The sequence below is a fragment of the Quercus suber genome, unplaced genomic scaffold, assembly GCF_002906115.3.
Source record: "Quercus suber isolate HL8 unplaced genomic scaffold, Cork oak 2.0 scaffold_1084, whole genome shotgun sequence".
Lineage (NCBI taxonomy): Eukaryota > Viridiplantae > Streptophyta > Magnoliopsida > Fagales > Fagaceae > Quercus > Quercus suber.
Window position 1 is genome coordinate 71,184 of NW_027070490.1, and position 19,603 is coordinate 90,786.

The window sequence follows — 19,603 nt, forward strand, 5'->3', positions numbered from 1 at the left end:
TTAAATCTTATACTTGTTAAGCACACAAACTTGGCTATTAGATGAAGTTTCCTTATGCCACCTCATTGTTAGGCACCCCCATAACAAGTCTCATCAATGCCTTCAATTGTTTTTCTTGAAAAGTCATTAGTGTAACTCAATCTTAAGTTTTCTTAGTTCTATCAATTTCTCTAAACTCTATTAATGTTGATAGTTGGACCTTAATCATACACTGCCTTTTGTTATAGATCTTTTGTCCTCCTAGTCAATACTAAAAGCAATTGGATTATATAGCAAATTTCTTAAGGGGACAAGGCTAAAAGATTTCCTCATAGAGGAGTCAAATGCTACAGCATTCTATTCAAGCATTTTTCTCTTCATCACAAAATGACAATATTTAATAAAGTGTTTAGAAATTTATTGATCACAAACGTCATTGACAATGACAAAAATTAATAGAGAGGCTAAGATCTAAATTACACATTTAGGTTTAGGTAAATTGCCATCTTTGACTCTTAAGGTTTATTTTTTGTCATTTTAGTCCTTAAATGTTTACATTTCTATCCTATTAATCCTTCTGTCTATTGGCATCTATAAAATTATTACTCTTCACACATGTGATGCGGCATTGTTTCACTGGATTTAAAAAAGAAGTTTTATAGATGGTAATGATTAGAATGGATCAACTTGATATAAATGTTAAAGTTTAAGGATTAAAATGACCAAAAAAAAAAGTTTCAAAAAGAAAATCACAATTCACTCTAACCTCAATGATGTAATGATTTTGACCAAATATGAATGTATGAGGTTAATTTTTAATTATTTTTGTTTAATAATGGGGAGGATGCAATGCAAACCTAGATTTTGAAATCCTTTGGAGAATCCCTTCTCCCATTTCATTTTATTTATAGCTATATTTGTGTTGCATCATATATCATTTGAACTTTATTTGTTATATAGGTTAAAACTCACACCCTTTCCAAAACTCAAATTAATCTCTTCCTCTTTTTCCCATTTTATTAAGCCAACCTCAATATAAGTAGTTCCTTTTGGTACACTCAATTCCAATCAGTAAATGTTAAACTGAATTAAATCAGCTAATTTTAAATAAATAAATTTTAAAAAAAAAAAACTTAAAATTTTTTAAGGTAAAAAAAATTTAAGCACACCTCTTGTTGTACCTGTTGCTTTCTGTTATATTCACACGTCTCTTTTCCTATATGGCTCTGCTTTCACACATAATCCTTACCTAATTCAAATTCCCCACAAGTTTATTTCTCTTTTAAGTAAAATAAGTGTTCTAATAATGACTTTAAAATGTAATTTATGCTTACAGGCTTCACCAGAAAAGTTTTTCATATCAGTTTAGGCCTAAATATCTGTTTCACTAGAGTTAGGAATATCATATGAGAATCTTTTGCAAAACAAGCATATATATGGAAATTACCAAAACAACTTTTGTTTAGGATTACAGTCAGACAAAAGACACTTAAAAGGTTTTGAGAAAAATTAAAATGAAATATTGAAATAATGAGTTGTCCCATTTGCCCAATTTTCATATTTTAAGAATTTGCAACAGGAAGTGGGAGTTGGTAACTTCTCAATTTGGATAACAAGTTGTATAGACTATTGCCAAGAACATGGTTTGGATTCAAACTTTACACATGAAACTTTGAACCAAGTCCATATTTCTGTTTAGTGGTACTTATACTTTGTATCTATATGACTGTATAGCCTGAAAAAACTTCTTTAACAATATTTTCCTTCCCTTCAATCAAAAGGCTTTAGTAACTATCCCAAAGTAACTTTCAAAAACATCATTAACTCAAGGTGTAGTTGAAACCCATAAAGTTTAACCAAAAAGAGAAATAGGGTAAAAGAGAGAAAAAATGGTCCATTTTTTCATGCTTTGCACTCTCAAAATTGTCAACATCTAAAATCTTGCAACTTTGAGGTACACCATACAAATATACAATGAACCCCCAAGCATTAGAGAGAACATCATCATGCCAAATGTCCATAAGGTTGAATCATTTGGAAACAATCTCTAAATATATATATATATATATATATATATATATATCATTTTTTTAGAATAAGACTTTGAATTCTAGGAAAAAGTAAAAGAAACGAACGAACGAAAAAACTAAAACGTGAAGTAAATTGTATTTTAATCAATTTTTTTTATAAGTCTCCAAAAGTATGTCCCAAGACCAAAAAAAACTGCAAAGGTCAAATATGACTTGCTCTTAACATGCAAATATATATACCAATCCAATCAAATAATACCATGTGAAAATGCTTATATGGGTGGAGTTCGATTTCTAGATGAAAGAAAATTGAAGAACATCTCTCTCTTTTTTTTCTTTTTCTTTTTTTAACATAAAATACCTATTATTGAACCTTAACCTATATTTGTGCCAAAGTATACATAGCTTTTCAAGATTGACTTGAACTTGGAGAGGTGACAGTTCATATCCGTTAAAATAGTACATGGTTTGGATTAATGCTACACGTTTATGAATTTTTTTTTTTTTTTTGGGGTTTAAATCCCATGTTATGAGGTCCATTGTTAACTTCTCTATAATTAGAGAATATAGTTACACCAAATTTTTTATATGGCTTGATTGATTTTGAACCACTTTTTGATAAAAAGCATCAACCCATGAGACATTGCACTCAAAACAAATAAATAAAAGTTGTAAAATATTATTCAAAATTTTCCTTTCAAAAATGAAAAATGGAAATGATATTCAAATTTTAATCCAAGTGGTCCAAAAGAATGTTCCCATACCAAAAATGCATAGGTCCAACATACACATAGCTCTATCATTGCAATTCCAAGCAATACTTTGTGAATTGCTCATATGGGTATGGTTACAACTTCCATTGCTTTCCAAAAACATAAAACAAAAATATATAAATAAATATTAAACACATTAAAAATATAATTTTTTTTCAAAAATAAAAAATAAAAAGAAAAATATCATCATCTGCTGTCATCTCTCTTGGCTCCTCCAAATATTCTTACACCAGAGGATTTTGCCAGTCTCTCTCTCTTTCTTTCTTTCTCTCTCTCTCTCTCTATTTATAAATTGTCTCTCACCCATCTTCAGCAGCAATTTCCATTTCTTTTGATTTAATTAAGGGAAGTGGAATAACCAACAAAAAAGATAAAAAAGAAAGAGAGAGACACACAGAGAGAGAACCATAGAGGATGAGCACATCCTCTGTTTCCATTACCATTATTCCTCATCCCAGATCTTAGTTTTCTCTCATTTCATCATCTGGGTCCTCCTCATATGGTAAAAATTCTCTCTTTTTTCTTTGATCTCTATTGCAAAATTGAAACTTTTTTATATATATATTTTTTATCTGGGTCTTTTTGATCCATCAGAATTTTTGTCATTCTGAGCTTATTTGGTTTTGTTGGGTCATTAGGATTTTTGGGTCATGTTCTGATTGGTGGAACAAGGATCCGATGGTTCTAAATCGAATTTGATCAATACCCACTTTGTGTTTTGATCAGAGCACCAATCGGGTTCTGTCTGAATTTTCATTGAAGGTATGGATTTTCAAGCTCGATTGTTGTTTCTGCATTTTGATCGTGTTGATTTGCTTTTGTTGATAAAGTTTGAATTTTTATTGGATGTATAAAAGTCTAAGTTTGTGGACAATCTATGTAATTGTATGATTTAAATTGGTTCTGATGGTAAAAGTTGCAGATTCTTGTTGGATTATGAAACTTTTATTGTGGGGGTGTTGAATTTGAATTGATTTGGTTGTTTTTTTGTTGGAGTTGTTTAATTTTTGTATGTTGAGATTGAGATTATTGATTGAGGTGGTAATTTGTTGGTTGATTGTAGAAGAGATGGAATCAGATCTTGGAAAGCTCTTCATTGGTGGGATTTCTTGGGACACAGATGAAGAAAGACTAAAGGACTATTTTAGGAAATATGGGGAGGTGGTGGAAGCGGTGATCATGAGAGATCGTGCCACTGGTCGTGCTCGTGGCTTTGGTTTCGTTGTGTTTGCAGATCCTGCTGTTGCAGAAAGAGTCATCATGGACAAGCACATAATTGATGGCCGCACAGTGAGTGGTTTCTTTGCAAATACACACTTTTTGCATCATGGATTTCATTGGCATTCTGTTAGTTTTCTTATTGGATCCTAGAAAATGCTTTATCTTTTGTTTCTAGGACCGTTTCCAATTAGATTCTGAATTCACATTTCCCTTACTAAGTTGTAGATTGGATTCATTGTTATTGCTTACTCTCTCCAGCTACAATCAATGATTCTGAGATTTTCTGTAACGTTGACTTATAATAACCTGCATTGGATGAAACTTTGACCCCATTTGTTGAAGTAAAACCAAAAATGACATGCAATTGTTTGCTTTTTAGTTACTTGTTTTCTCAATTTTCAGGTTGAGGCAAAGAAGGCCGTACCTAAGGATGATCAGCACATTTTAAATAGAACCCCTGGTAGTGTTCATGGTTCTCCAGGCCCTGGACGTACCAAAAAGATTTTTGTGGGAGGTTTAGCATCCACAGTCACTGAGAGCGACTTTAAGAAATACTTTGATCAGTTTGGTACAATTACCGATGTTGTAGTGATGTATGATCACAACACCCAAAGGCCAAGAGGCTTTGGCTTCATCACCTATGATTCTGAAGATGCAGTGGATAGAGTGCTCCTCAAACAGTTTCATGAATTGAATGGTAAAATGGTTGAGGTCAAGAGGGCAGTCCCAAAAGAACTATCCCCAGGTTCCAGTCGGAGCCCTATTGTAGGATATAACTATAACTTGAGTAGGGCCAATAGCTTCCTTAACAATTATGTTCAGGGTTATAATATGAGCCCAGTTGGAGGTTATGGAGTCAGGATGGATGGTAGGTTTAATCAGGTTGCTAGTGGTCGTAGTGGGTTTTCCCCATTTGGTACAACTGGTTATGGAATGAGTCTGAATTTGGAGCCAGGGTTGAGCCCAAGCTATGGTGGCAATTCCAACTTTGGCAATAGTCTTGGCTATGCACGGATGCTGAGTCCTTATTATAGTGGAAATTCAAACAGGTATAGCACTCCTATTGGGTATAGTGGGGGTAATGGAAGAAATGATTCTCTACTAAGCTCCACCACTCGAAATGTCTGGGGAAATGGGGGCCTTAACAATGCTGTGAACTCTTCAAGCCCTGGTGCTTACTTGAACTCTGGAAGTGGGAGTTTTGGAGTTTTTGGAAATAGTAGTGCAAATTGGGGCCCTTCTCCTGGTTCAACTCAAGGTGGAGGGAGTCCTCCTGGTTATACTAGTGGGAATATTGGTTATGGCAATGGAGACAACAGCTTTGGGTTGGGAGCTGGGGGAGGGTATGGAAGAAACAGTGGCACAGGTTTAGCCCAATCTTCATCATTCGCTGCATCAAGTGGAAGCTATGAGGGATCCTACGGTGACTTGTATCGTAGTGGTTCTGTTTATGGCGATTCAACTTGGCGATCTACCACTCCTGAGCTAGATGGTTCTGGCTCATTTGGTTATGCGCTTGGCAATATGTCTTCAGATGTCACAGCCAAAAGTTCTGAGGGTTATATTGGAAGTTACAATGTTACAAGTAGACAAGCAAATAGAGGTAACACTTTGGCTTCATTAAATGATTTTTGGTCATCTTCTTTGCACTTAGTTTGGTTTAGAAGCAAAAAATTTAATGAAAGAGAAACAGAAAACCTGTTAACTTGAGTGTTGATTCATCTTCTTTGCACTTGGTTGTTTAGAAGCAAAAATGCAATGAGAGGGAAATAGACAATCTATAAACTTGAGTTTTGAGTCAAGCTTGTTGACTTCAGAAAAGAATTTCTATAACTAGGCAAGTTGGTCTAATATTTTTATTCAGTAACATTTATTATTGTGTTAAAAGATTTTTTTTTTTTTTTTTAAATTTCTATAAATCAATAGTTACCTCAAAGAAGGGCAGATTGGAACTCTGAACATCTCCATTGGAAACGTGAAGAGGTGCCAGTTGAGCTACAAAGCTCTTGGCAACTACATATTGAAACTAATGGTGTTATAAACCCAAGATTGGAAAACTGGTTTCATGCCTCATTGGTTCATGATATTAGTGATTGGGCTAACTTGCATTATACTCACATACAATGCTGATATCCTGAGATGCTGTCATATAAAGTAGCTGTTATTAATTTTTGCAATCTTTTGCTAGAATTCTGATAGATACCTAACTTTATTTCCCAAGTGACCTTGCAATTGCTGAAAATCTGATTCGGTAAATGTGAGAACTTGACTTTTTTATGCAAAAAAGTTATAAGCGATCCATCATTCATGTCAAGCTTTTCTCATACAGCTAATAAGTACTAACAAAACCATCCCTCTCTCTCTCTCTCTCTCTGTGTTTACAGAAATTCAGGAGCTTCCATTTTCTGTCTTAGGCATTTAGACTTTTACTTCCTCTAGAATCAACACCTTCTGTCTCTCTCCCTTTAACACTATGCTCATGATAATCACAAATGGGGATGCTATATTTCCACATGCTGCATGTGCTTGCTGATCTAGTTTTAGCAATATATTCAGAACCCTGTCTCTTTCCTTTTTTTTTAAAGATAATATGCAATTGAATTTGCTGATCTATTCAAAATTATACAAGAAGATAAATTTCCATTGACTATGTGATAGTTTAAAAGTTGGCACTTGGTTTTGAGAATTATTTGTTGCTTATACACTTGTCTGAAAATATTTATACCAATACAATATCCTTTGCTTCAGGAATTGCTACATAGGAGATTTGTTATTTGGACAGCACATGGTAATGTTAGGTGAAGAACAGCTGAAGGATTGTGAATTTCATACATCTTCCTTATTAAGATATTTCTGCTTACAAGGAAGTTGATCATATAGTGCTAACGGAGTTCCTTGATTTGATGTATACATATTCAGAGAGAAGCAGTTTACAAGGTATTTTGTGTAAGGTTTGGGATTTCTTTTTTCTTTCTTCAGAACATAGGTTCCTTTCTTGGAATTTGGTTGAGCTGTAAAATCAGATTGCGGGATATATACTCAGGAAGAGTGGTTCCAATTAATGTATCGTGCATCTCTGGTGAGGAGCGCCAGTGGTAGTCGTATGTTAAAAAAAAAAAAAAAATAGAGTATTAATTTTTTGAATTTTTTTCAATGCTGTAATGTCTGGCAAAGTTGCCAGCTCTTGTCCTTATATTTCTTCCTCTGTTCGGATTTGATTCTCTCAGTTTGTACGTGAGGTTCAGTTTGATTTACTAGTGTGAAACATTAGAGGGATATCCTTCTAGGTTCCCCATCAAATAAGCTACTGAATATTTTGATTTATTTTTTAATTGAACATTTACACAGAAGTTCACACTTTATTTCTGAATGAAATGAATGTTTGATCACAATTCCCGATTTATCATGGTGATATTTTGGAACCCTGGACTGCATGTAAATTTACAGTGTATGTTTATAGCTTTTGTAGTTGTATAAAAAAAAAAAAAAAATAGAGTATTAATTTTTTGAATTTTTTTCAATGCTGTAATGTCTGGCAAAGTTGCCAGCTCTTGTCCTTATATTTCTTCCTCTGTTCGGATTTGATTCTCTCAGTTTGTACGTGAGGTTCAGTTTGATTTACTAGTGTGAAACATTAGAGGGATATCCTTCTAGGTTCCCCATCAAATAAGCTACTGAATATTTTGATTTATTTTTTAATTGAACATTTACACAGAAGTTCACACTTTATTTCTGAATGAAATGAATGTTTGATCACAATTCCCGATTTATCATGGTGATATTTTGGAACCCTGGACTGCATGTAAATTTACAGTGTATGTTTATAGCTTTTGTAGTTGTATATTTTATTGGTTTCCATCTGCTAATGGACTGTTCCTAATCTTTTGAGGCTACTGTGTGGTCATACTGACTCTTATCCTTACTTTCAAAGATTAGGATATGATTTGCTTTGTTTGGTCTTTCATATCACTTTCATTTGAATTACCTTTCATAAATGCCTCAAAGCAAATACAATACATGTGGTCCTCTCTCTCTCTCTCTCTCCCTCTCTCACGCACGCACACACACATACACATACACACGTGAAGAGATTTTTGAGGAATGTGTTAACCATGCCAAATATGGCTCTGAAATTTATGACATTTATTATGAATCCTATAAAAATGAATTCTGGGCCTCTTGGCTTCTCCTCCACCTTTGGAACACAAAGTTAGGACAGCCAGCTTCAGAAATTTAGGGCCCTGCTTAAGAAAAATTCTGGAAACTTTGCTTGAATGGGAGAGTTCATTGTCCATGCCTAATCTGGATAAGATTCGTTATAGTTGTCATGTAGGTCACCCTCCAATGTTTTCTGTTCTGCCTATCTTGCTCATACAATTATTCTTAGTCTATTTTCCCACACAAGAAGTCAAAGAACCAAATAAGAATGTATTATTTTCTCTGACAGTTTTGTTTCTGAACTAGAGTACCCTGAATCATTTCTTCTCCTAAACAATTTTAATTAATACATTACTGAATGCTGCATATTGGCAAAATATTTCTATAAACATTGCTTCATTAACTTTAAGTTCAGATTTGCCCTATGGATATATCTTCTGATTCTTTATTCATTTTTGGGGGGCTTTTGAATTGATTTTGTCTTACCAATAAAATGACCAATGTTTAAATGTAAGCAGCCGGACTGTTAGTTGAGTTAAATATCTTTCCCGGGAACAGGCTATTTCAGTAGCCTTTCCTGTTTTACCAAGACTTTAAAGCTGTTATCATAAATGAATCCTCATGAAAAGTAGAGGCCACACATTAACAATGAGCAGTTCCAACTTCCAAATCATGCTGTTCATTTATAGTGGCCAGGAAAATTTCAGAAAGCTTTTTGAACAAATTGGGTAGACTTAAGGAAAGGAAAACCTTCACATGATGGATTCTTAGACAGCCGCTTGACTTATTTTGAATCAAGTGGTTCAAATTTTGGAAATCATGATGTCTAGAAGTATCAAAATCTCTTTTCCAATCCAAATGCTTAATTAGCTTTTACTTGGACAAGGAAAGAAAGAAAAAGATTAACTGTACAAACTAATAAACCTTCTCTCCCTGAAGAAAAGAAAGAGTTTTCCCAAACAAAAGGAAAAGTATGACAAAAATAATTATCTTGTGCACCATAAATAAGCTTTTTCCAATTGTTCTGCCAACCTGTGATACAATAGAATCACTGGACATGTGCTTTTCTTTTCTTGAAGGTTATACGGGTTTAGTGGGCCCACTATTGACGGTTTTGATCACATGGATAATAGACATGGGGGCCCATTGCACGCCCAACGGAGCTTGAACAGTATTTCTTCTGGGTTGATGCCAGAGAAGCACAACCTTGCGGTAGCATGATTAACTAGGCGTATCTTGCCAAAATTCTTACAGTTAAATCTACACCTTCTGTTTATATTGTAAACGTTTAAGATTCAAATCCTTCTTCCCTAATTATTAAATTATCCAAAAAAAAAAAAAAAAAAACTAGGCTTATCTCCTAGGCTCATTTGGTAATTCCGTAAAAATAAAATCATTGTCTGCTAAAAATATAATAATAAGATCATTGTGATTTGCCCAACATGATTGAATCCAAGTCTATTGCATTTTTTTTCCTTCCTCCAGAAACAAGTCTTATTATTTTGCCTTCTAAGCATCTATGAGTACTTCATAGTATGAAAACTGTTCTATCTTTTTACTTCATACTCGATGGAAGACAGTAAGAGGATCATTAGTCCATACATGACCACAGTCAAATTAGACAATAAACAGGATGATTGAGATTCCTTAAAGAGAGGATAATTTGTCCCGCACATACATTTTCCCTTTTATTCTACTTTATAGGATTCCCTATTCCTTACAATGGGAAAAGAAGAGAAAAGAAAGAGTGGTATTTCCAACATTGCAAAAGGTCAAAAAAAGTAGGTATTTTAACTCCACGCTCCAATTTCATCCATTGTAAGCTATGATAGCTCAAATGTTTATAGAGGTGAATTTTACCTGAGCCCAAGTGTACACATGAGCAAAACATTCAATAATGATCAATACTTAGATAAACTATCACAAAACAATCATGTGGTTAAGATGTAGGTGATCATCAGTACTAATGCACCATCATGCATAGAATAAGTGCAAGGTATAGACAGGAATACTTGTGTGAAACAATCATACCTTTAGAAGGAGGTTTCTTAAAGGAATATCTTTACAAAGAAGTAGAGAATATAACATTAGACAAAATCAGTTTATGAGAACCCCAATCAAATCTGTCATGGACATCATTGTCAATATCATAGACAAAAGGCACTCACAATTTCAGGCAATTCTGCCAAATAAAAGGTAACAAGGAATGCATATTACTATACCCTTAATTAAGCAACAGCTATAATCAGCATACCCAACTTTCAAAAGAGCACTTAAATATATTGATAAAGAAAAGCTCTCCAGAGATCATGGTTTTCTAGTGTTCTACCAAACCAAACCAGTTTCTATTACCTTGAAAGAGTACTCACAGTAACAATGGCATCAAACCAAAACTTCAGAGATCTTCAGTGGGTTCTGCATGCAATCAAATCTGAAACACTCAACCTTCATAATATCTCATTCTACCTTTCACAACCAACTTCAGGTTGTTTCCAAGAAACAGAAAACTCTATGAATATAAACATTTCCAAGGACAGCCTCCTATACTTCCTTCACCTCCTCACAGTATTAGGAACAGCCAAAAACATCCAATCATCTCTGAGAAACTTAGAGTTCCACCAGGTTGAATGGGAACTACAACAACTACTAAATCTTGGCGTGTTGCTTGAGAATAGCACAAATATTAAGCAACTTGTGTTTCGAAGAAACAGATTCAATACAGAATGTTTGTCAGAGTTTTCTGATGTTCTAAAGAGAAACAATGTGATCAAGGAGATCACATTTTCAGAATCAGCTATTGGCTATGTTGGAGCGGGCATTCTTTCTTCTGCACTTAAGGTGAATGATAGCTTAGAAGAGTTGCAAATATGGGAAGACTCAATTGGGTCAAAAGGGGCAGAGGAGCTCTCAAAGATGATCGAAGGAAACTCGACACTGAAACTGTTGACAATTTTCGACTCAAGTTCAATCACAGCAACCCCACTTATTTCTGCAGTTTTAGCAAGGAACAGGACTATGGAAGTTCATATTTGGAGTGGAGAAAATGGAGAAAAGATTTCAAAGGTTGTTGAGTTTTCACCTGAAAACAGCACACTTCGAATTTACAGACTTAATATTTCAGGTGCTTGTAGAGTTGCTTGTGCTCTTGGGTGTAACTCAACTGTCAAGTCTCTTGACATGACTGGAGTCCGGCTAAAATCCAAGTGGGCTAAGGAGTTTCGATGGGTTTTAGAACAGAATAAGAGTCTTAAAGAGGTAAATTTATCAAAAACTTGCCTCAAAGACAAGGGAGTTGTATACGTTGCAGCTGGACTCTTCAAGAACCAGAGTTTGGAAAGCCTGTATCTTGATGGAAACTGGTTCAGCGGAATAGGTGTGGAACATCTACTCTGCCCTTTGAGCAGGTTTTCTGCCCTGCAATACCAAGCCAACATTACTCTGAAGGCTGTAACTTTTGGAGGTGGGAGTACTAAAATCGGAAGGGATGGGCTTGCAGCCATTTTACAGATGCTGACAAGCAATGAAAGTGTGACCCGTCTAGGAATATACGATGATGAGAGTTTGAGACCAGATGATATTGTCAAAATATTCAAGAGCTTGGAGAGGAATGCCACTTTGAGACACTTATCTCTACAGGGCTGCAAAGGGGTTCAAGGAGAGTTGGTACTTCAGACAATTACAGAGACATTACAGGTCAATCCTTGGATTGAAGACATTGATCTATCAAGGACACCACTGCAAAATTCAGGAAAGACTGATGGAATTTATAAAAGATTGGGCCAGAATGGGAAGAGTGAACCAGATATGGATTTGCTAAAGGACATGCCACTTACAATGCCAAAAAGCTGTAGAGTTTTCTTCTGTGGGCAAGAATATGCAGGTAAGGGTGTTAAAAGATTCTGAGTTGCTTAATGAACTAAATTAACATTTATGCTCTTTTATAGAACTCAAGAAATTATACTGAAATAATTGCGCTTTTTGATTTGTATTTGCAGGTAAGTCTACAGTGTGTAACTCTATATCACAAAACTTCTCTTCTTCAAAGGTACCATACCTGGACCAAGTTAGAACTTTTGTCAATCCAGTTGAACAAGCTATTAGAACAAATGGAATGAAGATAAGAACTTTCAAAGATGAGGACACAAAGATTTCAATATGGAACCTTGCTGGTCAGCATGAGTTTTATTCCCTCCATGACCTCATGTTTCCGGGACATGGGAGTGCATCTTTCTTCTTGATCATATCCAGTTTATTCCGGAAGCCCAGCAACAGAGAACCAAAAACCCCGGCAGAAATAGAAGAAGACCTTCAGTATTGGCTCAGGTTCATAGTTTCGAACTCTAGAAGAGCAGTCCAACAATGTATGCTACCAAATGTAACTATAGTTCTCACACACTATGACAAAATCAGTCAACCATCACAAAACTTGCAGGCTACTGTAAATTCAATTCAGAGACTGCGAGACAAGTTCCAGGGGTTTGTTGACTTCTATCCAACTGTATTCACAATTGATGCAAGATCGTCTGCATCAGTCAGTAAACTCACACATCACCTTCGGAAAACAAGCAAGACAATTCTCCAAAGAGTCCCTCGGGTTTATCAACTTTGCAATGATCTGATACAAATTTTATCAGACTGGAGATCAGAGAACTTCAATAAGCCAGCAATGAAGTTGAAAGAGTTCGGTGAGCTATGCCAAGTCAAGGTTCCACCATTAAGAATTCGATCAAGACACGATAATAAAGAGAAGGTGGAAATGAGAAGGCGGGCTGTTGCTACTTGTCTTCATAATATAGGTGAGGTCATTTATTTCGATGATCCGGGGTTTCTAATCTTAGATTGTGAATGGTTTTGCGGTGAAGTACTTGGCCAACTAATAAGATTAGATGTTAGAAGGCAAAGCTCCACAGAGAATAATGGATTCATTAGTAGGAAAGAATTGGAAAAGATTCTAAGAGGAAGTTTACAAAGCCAGATTCCTGGAATGGGTTCAAAGGTATTTGAGAACTTAGATGCAAGTGACCTTGTGAGGATGATGCTGAAACTTGAACTCTGCTATGAACAAGATCCATCAAACCCAAATTCCCCTTTATTGATCCCTTCAATTCTGGAAGAAGGCAGAGGAAAGCCACAAAGATGGCAGTTAAGCACACCTGACTGCCTTTATGCAGGAAGGCATCTTGAGTGTGATGATTCAAGCCACACGTTTCTCACACCAGGTTTCTTTCCTCGTTTGCAGGCAAGAATATCAATCCCCATCTCTGCCATTCTTTTTTTTCTTTTTTTTTTTCTTTTTCTTTTTATCTTTTTCTTCTTCTTTTTAGCTTTATCTTTTTCAATTTAAATTCTTCCGTCCTGTTTAACTCCTGTATACACATTATGCATGAAATCATTGGTTCTGAGCTTTAGAGAGCATAGAGAATACAATGCTATAGACATAAAGAAAACTGAACTTTTCTTTTTGTAATGACTTTATTAGGAGTCCACTTCTATGTCACAGTTCATATGTAGATTAATCTAAAGTAAGACACTAAAGTAAATAAGGATAAATTTTAGATAATAGCAAAGCATCAATTGAATTTTGCTTTTAGTTTGATCCCTTTTCTCTTTAGTATATAATCAGATGGCTATTCTAATTTAAACATTTCCGGTTTTTGTTGTATAGTTAATCCATGCCACATATAACCAGGTGTATATTATCTAGTAGATATATTCTTCTTAATTAAGGAATAATCAGTAGTGAATTTAATTGGTGCTTAATCGCATTTGCAATTGAATATATGTTTATATCAGCATTGTCATATTTGTAGCCAACCGTGAGACAATCACAACTGAGCACTGTAGGTAGTAGTACCATGAGACCATCAGATTCCAATTCTTAAGCAGCAATGTGATAAAAATTCCCTACAATCTTTTCTTAGCTCTATTTTCTAATTGAACTTTATTTGTATAAAAACCCAGGTGCATCTCCACAACAGAATTATAGGGTTACATAACCAACACGGAGCAACTTACAGTCTTGAGAAGTACCTCATCTCAATAAACATCAATGGAATCTATATCAGAATAGAGCTTGGAGGACAGTTGGGTTACTACATTGATGTCCTCGCTTGCTCAACCAAGAACCTGACAGAAACCCTTAGGCTCATCCAGCAGCTCATAATCCCGGCAATCCATAGCTTCTGCAATGGGATCACCTTGATTGAAAATGTCCTGCGGCCAGAATGTGTGCAAAACCTGACACCCCCAAGATATAGGAAAACCCAACTTGTGTCTCTGCAACAATTGAAACAGGCACTGCTCTCAGTTTCTGCAGAGAGTATGTATGATTATCAACACACCTGGAGTCCAGTATCGGATTCTGGCAGACCTATTCTAAGATCTGGGTTTGATCTTGCCAGAGACCTACTATCAGATGATGACTTTCGGGAAGTACTGCATCGAAGATATCATGACCTATACAACCTTGCTGTGGAATTGCAAGTCCCACCTGAGAACAACTCAGATGGACCAGATCAGTCTTTATCCACAAGTAATGAACCCGACAAAGTTGATCCAACTTTTGGTGGTATTGCCAAGGGTGTGGAAGCAGTTCTGCAGAGACTGAAGATCATTGAACAAGAAATCAGAGACTTGAAACAGGAGATCCAGGGGCTGAGATATTATGAACACAGACTCCTCATCGAGCTTCATCGCAAAGTGAACTACCTAGTGAACTATAACGTCCAACTTGAAGAGAGGAAAGTACCCAACATGTTCTTTTTTGTTAGAACAGAAAACTACACTAGGAGATTGGTCACAAACATGATATCTGGGATGAATGCACTCCGGCTTCACATGCTCTGTGAGTACCGGCAAGAAATGCATGTTGTTGAAGATCAGATGGGCTGTGAAATGATGCAAGTTGATAACAGGGCTGTTCAATGTTTGGCTCCATACATGAAGAAGTTTATGAAATTGTTAACATTTGCTCTTAAGATAGGAGCTCATCTAGCAGCTGGGATGGGAGAAATGATACCCGATTTGAGCAGGGAAGTTGCCCACCTAGCCGGCTCTTCCCTTCTTTATGGGGCAGGAGGAGCAGTTGCTGCGGGTGCTGTGGGGGCTGCAGCTATGGGACGGAACAGAAGTAGGGCTGTAGAAGGCTCAAGGGATATTCAGCAAGATCTAAAAACAGCACAGCAATGGGTTGTGGATTTTCTGAGGCAGCGGAGGTGCTCAAGTGGAAAGGATATTGCAGAAAAGTTTGGATTATTTAGAGTGAGATACAGGGACAATGGCCAGATTGCATGGATCTGTAGGAGGCATATGAGCATCAGAGCAAATGAAATAATTGAAGTGCCTATTTGAAATTTATAAGATTGGGAAATAGAATTGCTTTTTTATTATTATTATCTATCTTGTTCTCCTTTCAAAGCATGTCAGATTGTAGAAGTGCTTCAATGCATTTTAATGCTTATGTAACTTGGTTTGCAATTGTTAACTTTCACATTCGGAAGCTCGTTAACGCCATTTGAAGATAACACAATATTCTGTTTGTTGATACATAGATAGATGTCGTAAAGCGAAAACCAATAAACCTGGTCCAAAATTATTAACCAGACAGCCAAACTGGAAGATGAAAATAAGAATGAATTAAGTCCATTGGATTATGAGTTTAATCATGCTAAATTGCCGAAAGCAAAATCATAGATGCTTGGCCTAATCAACTTTTAGATTTGAATCCCCATGTGAGTGTGGGACCGAAACATCACTCATGATTAAACACATTATTGGCCTATTGTTAAATAGAATTTGATTTCATAATTATTGGTAGTTGAAACCAAAAGTTGCTAAAAAAGAACAAATGATAAAACAGAAATAGTTCATATATACTAATAGCAGTTGCAATAGAAGAAAAGCTTATAACCGGTACAAGTCATGATTTGTGTCATCTAAAACATCTCAACATACAAAGGAAGACACCACACTACATAACACATTATTACACCTTCACTACTAGTATTAGTCTTTCATTCTAAATCTAAAGTCACCTGTCTGTCTTCCTCTGAACTAGTGAAACCAAAGCTCAGAAGAAAGCCCTACTTCCATAAAACACACGGGAACCAGCGTTCTTTGATGCCTGTAATTTCTGATCAGAGCTTGAATTTCCTGAATTGGTTGATCCATTGTCCATGTCCAAAGGTAGTTTCATTTTTGCCAATGACTCAGTAAACTGCTGCATGCTTTTCATGTACATGTCCACTATATCCTGCTGCACCACATTTTGTTCTGGCTCAATGTTCACTGTGACAACAGGCTTGTTTACTGCATCGCTTGGCTCTCCACCAGAGGAATCAGTATCACCATCCTTCACATCCACAGTACTCTCTTTTGGAGCTGAAACATGTTCCTTACTAGCAGATTTTGATGCTGCTTGAGCATCAGAAGACTCTGAGCTTGCAGGGACTGAAGGAGAAGAAACCCCATTAGTTGACACACTGCTCGGAGGAGAATCAGGCTTTGGACATTGGATGGACTCAACTGTGCCAGTTGAGAAGCTTTCCACAACATGACCACCCACTTCTGAACTAAGTTGGTTTTCAGTATCAGAAGTGGTCAAGCTCTCAGAGCTCTGAGAGTCCAAACTGTTACATGGTAACGCAAAATACTCAGAAACCATCAACTGGTCTTCATTTGCAATCTTAGGATCTGGGAATTCAATCTTATCAAAATCACTTTGGATTGACTCAGATATTTCTGTATCCTCCACAGTTGCATCCCTGGCCAAAGTATTTGGCATTGCAGGAATAGCCATTACTTCTGGTGAAGCTCCATTATATGAGAGAGACAATTGAACAAACCCAGCTGGGGAATGGAACAGATCAGTTGAAGATAGAGAGAACTCTTTCTCCAACTTGCCATTCTTCATAAGGACTTCGGACAATGGAACCAAAGCAAACCCCAGTAACTGATCTTCCAGATAATTCCTCACCCTGCTCAACATCCATATCTCACATTTAAGTGAGGAATCAACAGTCCTAACATTGAGACGAACATTGTCGTTGAACACCGGATTCCTCCCACCACCATTGATGGTTTTGGTGGAGACTGTGTCTTCGGGATCACTAGTCAGGCAAAGCTTAGCATAAACATCTTGCTTGTGGTATATGCATATGTTATGGATGTCCCTGGCCTGATGTACATAAACCTCAAGAACACCAATGAAGTCATCTATGTTATACACTGCAGTTTCCTTGCTGTTGACCTCAACACCCTTGGAAAAGGAGTCTGATTTTTGCTTCTCAGGCTCAGCGACGAGGGAGCTCTTGAATGGTGACACAACAGATTGTGGAGAGTCCATGATAACACCCAGAAGTGAAACCTTGCAAAGCACAACAAATCTATTTGAAGAAAATCAAATGAAACTCAAATATAACTCAAAATTAGAAAATTTATACTTTAGGTAATCAGTCCCAATGACACAAAGCTTAAATACAAACCTCTTACAAGTCAAAACCAAAAAACCCAAAGTAGAACTTAAATAGAAACTCCAGGTCAAGAAAAAACTCAGGACTTAAGATCCAAAATCAAAGCCAAATTTTGAAATGAACTGTTGCGTAAAAGTTAAAACACAGAATCAGCACAGAGAATCAAACAAATTGAAGGCCCAGACTAAGCTAATTTAGCAAAATTCAGAAGCTAAATTTTCAAAAAAGGACATTTTTTAACTTGACCAACTACAAAACCTAGCTTGAGCTGAGAAGAAGAGAAAATTTCTTAAATTCCAGAAGCCAAAGAACACACAACTTCAAAGCTGAGGGCCAAACCTTAAATTAGACGAAAGCCAGTTCTGTGAGACAGCCGCAAAACCAGAACCAAGCCAGAGCTGGAAATTAAGTAATTAACACTAAACTCTCATAACCCAACAACCAAGAAACCCCAGAAATGGAACTTCCAAATCAAGTACTACTTGAAAACCCAAAAACCCACAGAAGCACGACTAGCTTAAGCTGAAATGAACCAAAATTAGCAAAACCCAGAAGCCAAAACCCCTAAAAACTGTGACTTTCTTTCAGTGAGCTACTTCAAAAAACAAGACCCCCAAACTTATAAACAAACATAAACTCATCAACAGTGACCCTCGGATATGAACATATTCCAATAAAGCTACTAACTTTATCCTACAAAGAAAAACACTATTACCGGAATCCAAGGGAGTGAAACAAGGAAAGCAAAAAAAGAAAGAAAAGCACAGTAACCCAGATCGTGTCACAAAATTCTAAAACGAAAAGTCCACTTAAAACTCTTACTACTTCAAAGCCATCAACACCACAAGAAATATCAAAAAAGAAGAAAAAATTATATATATATATATTTTTTTTTTCTGAGATATGAGTATGTCTTAACCTTTACCTTTGGCTCTAAAAGTCAAACTGGTTTTTCTCACTGTGTGGCTCTCCAATCCAAGATCCGTTAAAAACCCAGTTCGTGAATCGAGGTGGTGGTGGTGTTGGGAAGCTAATAAAAGCTGTGAATTTTTTTTTTTTTTTCCCTTGTTTTTAAAGTTTTTTGCAGAAAATAGAGGCGTGTGAACTGTGAACTGAGAAACAGAACAAAATCTATAATACACTGAGAATTTTAGGTCAGTGTGCTAATAAAAGCTTTGTCGGAAGCGTTTCAAAAAGCAGTAGAATTGATGATACGTGTAGGAGTAATTTTTTTTTGTTTGTTTGTTTTTGTGTCCTATAAAAAATAAGACTAGTTATGGATATTTATGTGTGTGGCTTAGGGATAGTTTTGTAATGCTTATATTTAATTATGGGGATTAGAGAGAGTGCCACAGAGAGAGACAGAGAGAGGATGGGTTTTGCAGATACACCGCCCCACGCGTTGGCATAAGGCGGACCAATGAGAGAAGAGATGAGTGCGGTTTGTAGGTGGGACATCAAACAATGGGTCACACACACTGTACCAACTGTGCAGTTTGTCATATTCCCAACAGGGCCTTCTTTTTCAGATTGTGTTTGGGCTTTGCAATCATATCCATGTCATCTCAATTTCTTTTCACATTCTATATCCATTTCAATCAAACCATTTTAGCTTCCTCTCTCTATTTTTTATTTTTTATTTTTTTTTAATTTGGGTAAAATATAGTATTACTTCAGGTTTGTGCTAACGTTTGAGGTTTGGGTTGGCAGTCTAATTTTTTTTTTTTTTTTTTTTTAAATTGACCAAGTTGGTTTGTAAACTTTGCTTAGTTTTTAAATTGTTACTAATTTTTTTTTCACCATTATAGTTAGGGTTGTACACGGTATGGTGTAGCCAATTTTTGTGGCGGTTTCTGCACTGCACCGGAATTTTTGGTTTTCTAAAAACCCAAGCCGCCACCGCGCTTGGGGAACGATTCTTCGGCAACATCGGTGGCAATTCTAATCGGTGTCTACCTGTCTATCACATACA

At 36.2% G+C, this 19,603-nt stretch overlaps 3 protein-coding genes across 8 annotated transcripts; 2 read left to right on the forward strand and 1 right to left on the reverse strand.

The window, feature by feature from the left end:
* Positions 1 to 3,008: 3,008 nt before the first annotated feature.
* Positions 3,009 to 7,395, forward strand: LOC111991870 (heterogeneous nuclear ribonucleoprotein 1). 3 transcript variants are annotated; one of them, XM_024023681.2, is made up of 5 exons: positions 3,010 to 3,284; positions 3,421 to 3,544; positions 3,846 to 4,072; positions 4,406 to 5,606; positions 6,752 to 7,395. In XM_024023681.2, exons 3-5 carry the CDS (start codon positions 3,851 to 3,853, stop codon positions 6,763 to 6,765), a joined length of 1,437 nt encoding a protein of 478 aa, XP_023879449.1. In that variant the 5' UTR covers positions 3,010 to 3,284; positions 3,421 to 3,544; positions 3,846 to 3,850; the 3' UTR covers positions 6,766 to 7,395. The 3 variants fall into 3 exon arrangements, with proteins under 3 accessions (XP_023879452.1, XP_023879449.1, XP_023879451.1); XM_024023683.2 differs by having other exon boundaries at positions 3,849 to 4,072; XM_024023684.2 differs by lacking the exon at positions 3,421 to 3,544 and having other exon boundaries at positions 3,009 to 3,284.
* Positions 7,396 to 10,276: 2,881 nt separating this feature from the next.
* On the forward strand, positions 10,277 to 15,689 carry LOC111991871 (protein TORNADO 1). Its single transcript, XM_024023685.2, has 3 exons — positions 10,277 to 12,041; positions 12,157 to 13,400; positions 14,123 to 15,689. The coding sequence occupies exons 1-3, from the start codon at positions 10,538 to 10,540 to the stop codon at positions 15,509 to 15,511; spliced, it is 4,137 nt and encodes a 1,378-aa protein (XP_023879453.2). The 5' UTR covers positions 10,277 to 10,537; the 3' UTR covers positions 15,512 to 15,689.
* A 319-nt stretch (positions 15,690 to 16,008) lies between these two features.
* Positions 16,009 to 18,938, reverse strand: LOC111991872 (uncharacterized). 4 transcript variants are annotated; one of them, XM_024023689.2, is made up of 2 exons: positions 18,557 to 18,938; positions 16,009 to 17,544 (listed from the first exon to the last, which is right to left on the reverse strand). In XM_024023689.2, the coding sequence occupies exon 2, from the start codon at positions 17,502 to 17,504 to the stop codon at positions 16,230 to 16,232; it is 1,275 nt and encodes a 424-aa protein (XP_023879457.1). In that variant the 5' UTR covers positions 17,505 to 17,544; positions 18,557 to 18,938; the 3' UTR covers positions 16,009 to 16,229. The 4 variants fall into 4 exon arrangements, with proteins under 4 accessions (XP_023879457.1, XP_023879455.1, XP_023879456.1 ...); XM_024023687.2 differs by having other exon boundaries at positions 16,009 to 17,525; positions 18,557 to 18,937; XM_024023688.2 differs by lacking the exon at positions 18,557 to 18,938 and adding an exon at positions 17,971 to 18,466.
* Positions 18,939 to 19,603: the final 665 nt, after the last annotated feature.

Bases quoted from the DNA above. Each gene is read 5' to 3' on its own strand.
- LOC111991870 (XM_024023684.2), top strand. From the start codon at position 3,851: ATGGAATCAGATCTTGGAAAGCTCTTCATTGGTGGGATTTCTTGGGAC. The intron at 4,073-4,405 runs GTGAGTGGTTTC...CTCAATTTTCAG, and splicing joins ACATAATTGATGGCCGCACA to GTTGAGGCAAAGAAGGCCGT.
- LOC111991871 (XM_024023685.2), top strand. From the start codon at position 10,538: ATGGCATCAAACCAAAACTTCAGAGATCTTCAGTGGGTTCTGCATGCA. The intron at 12,042-12,156 runs GTAAGGGTGTTA...TTGTATTTGCAG, and splicing joins CTGTGGGCAAGAATATGCAG to GTAAGTCTACAGTGTGTAAC. The intron at 13,401-14,122 runs GCAAGAATATCA...ATAAAAACCCAG, and splicing joins GTTTCTTTCCTCGTTTGCAG to GTGCATCTCCACAACAGAAT.
- LOC111991872 (XM_024023689.2), bottom strand. From the start codon at position 17,504: ATGGACTCTCCACAATCTGTTGTGTCACCATTCAAGAGCTCCCTCGTC.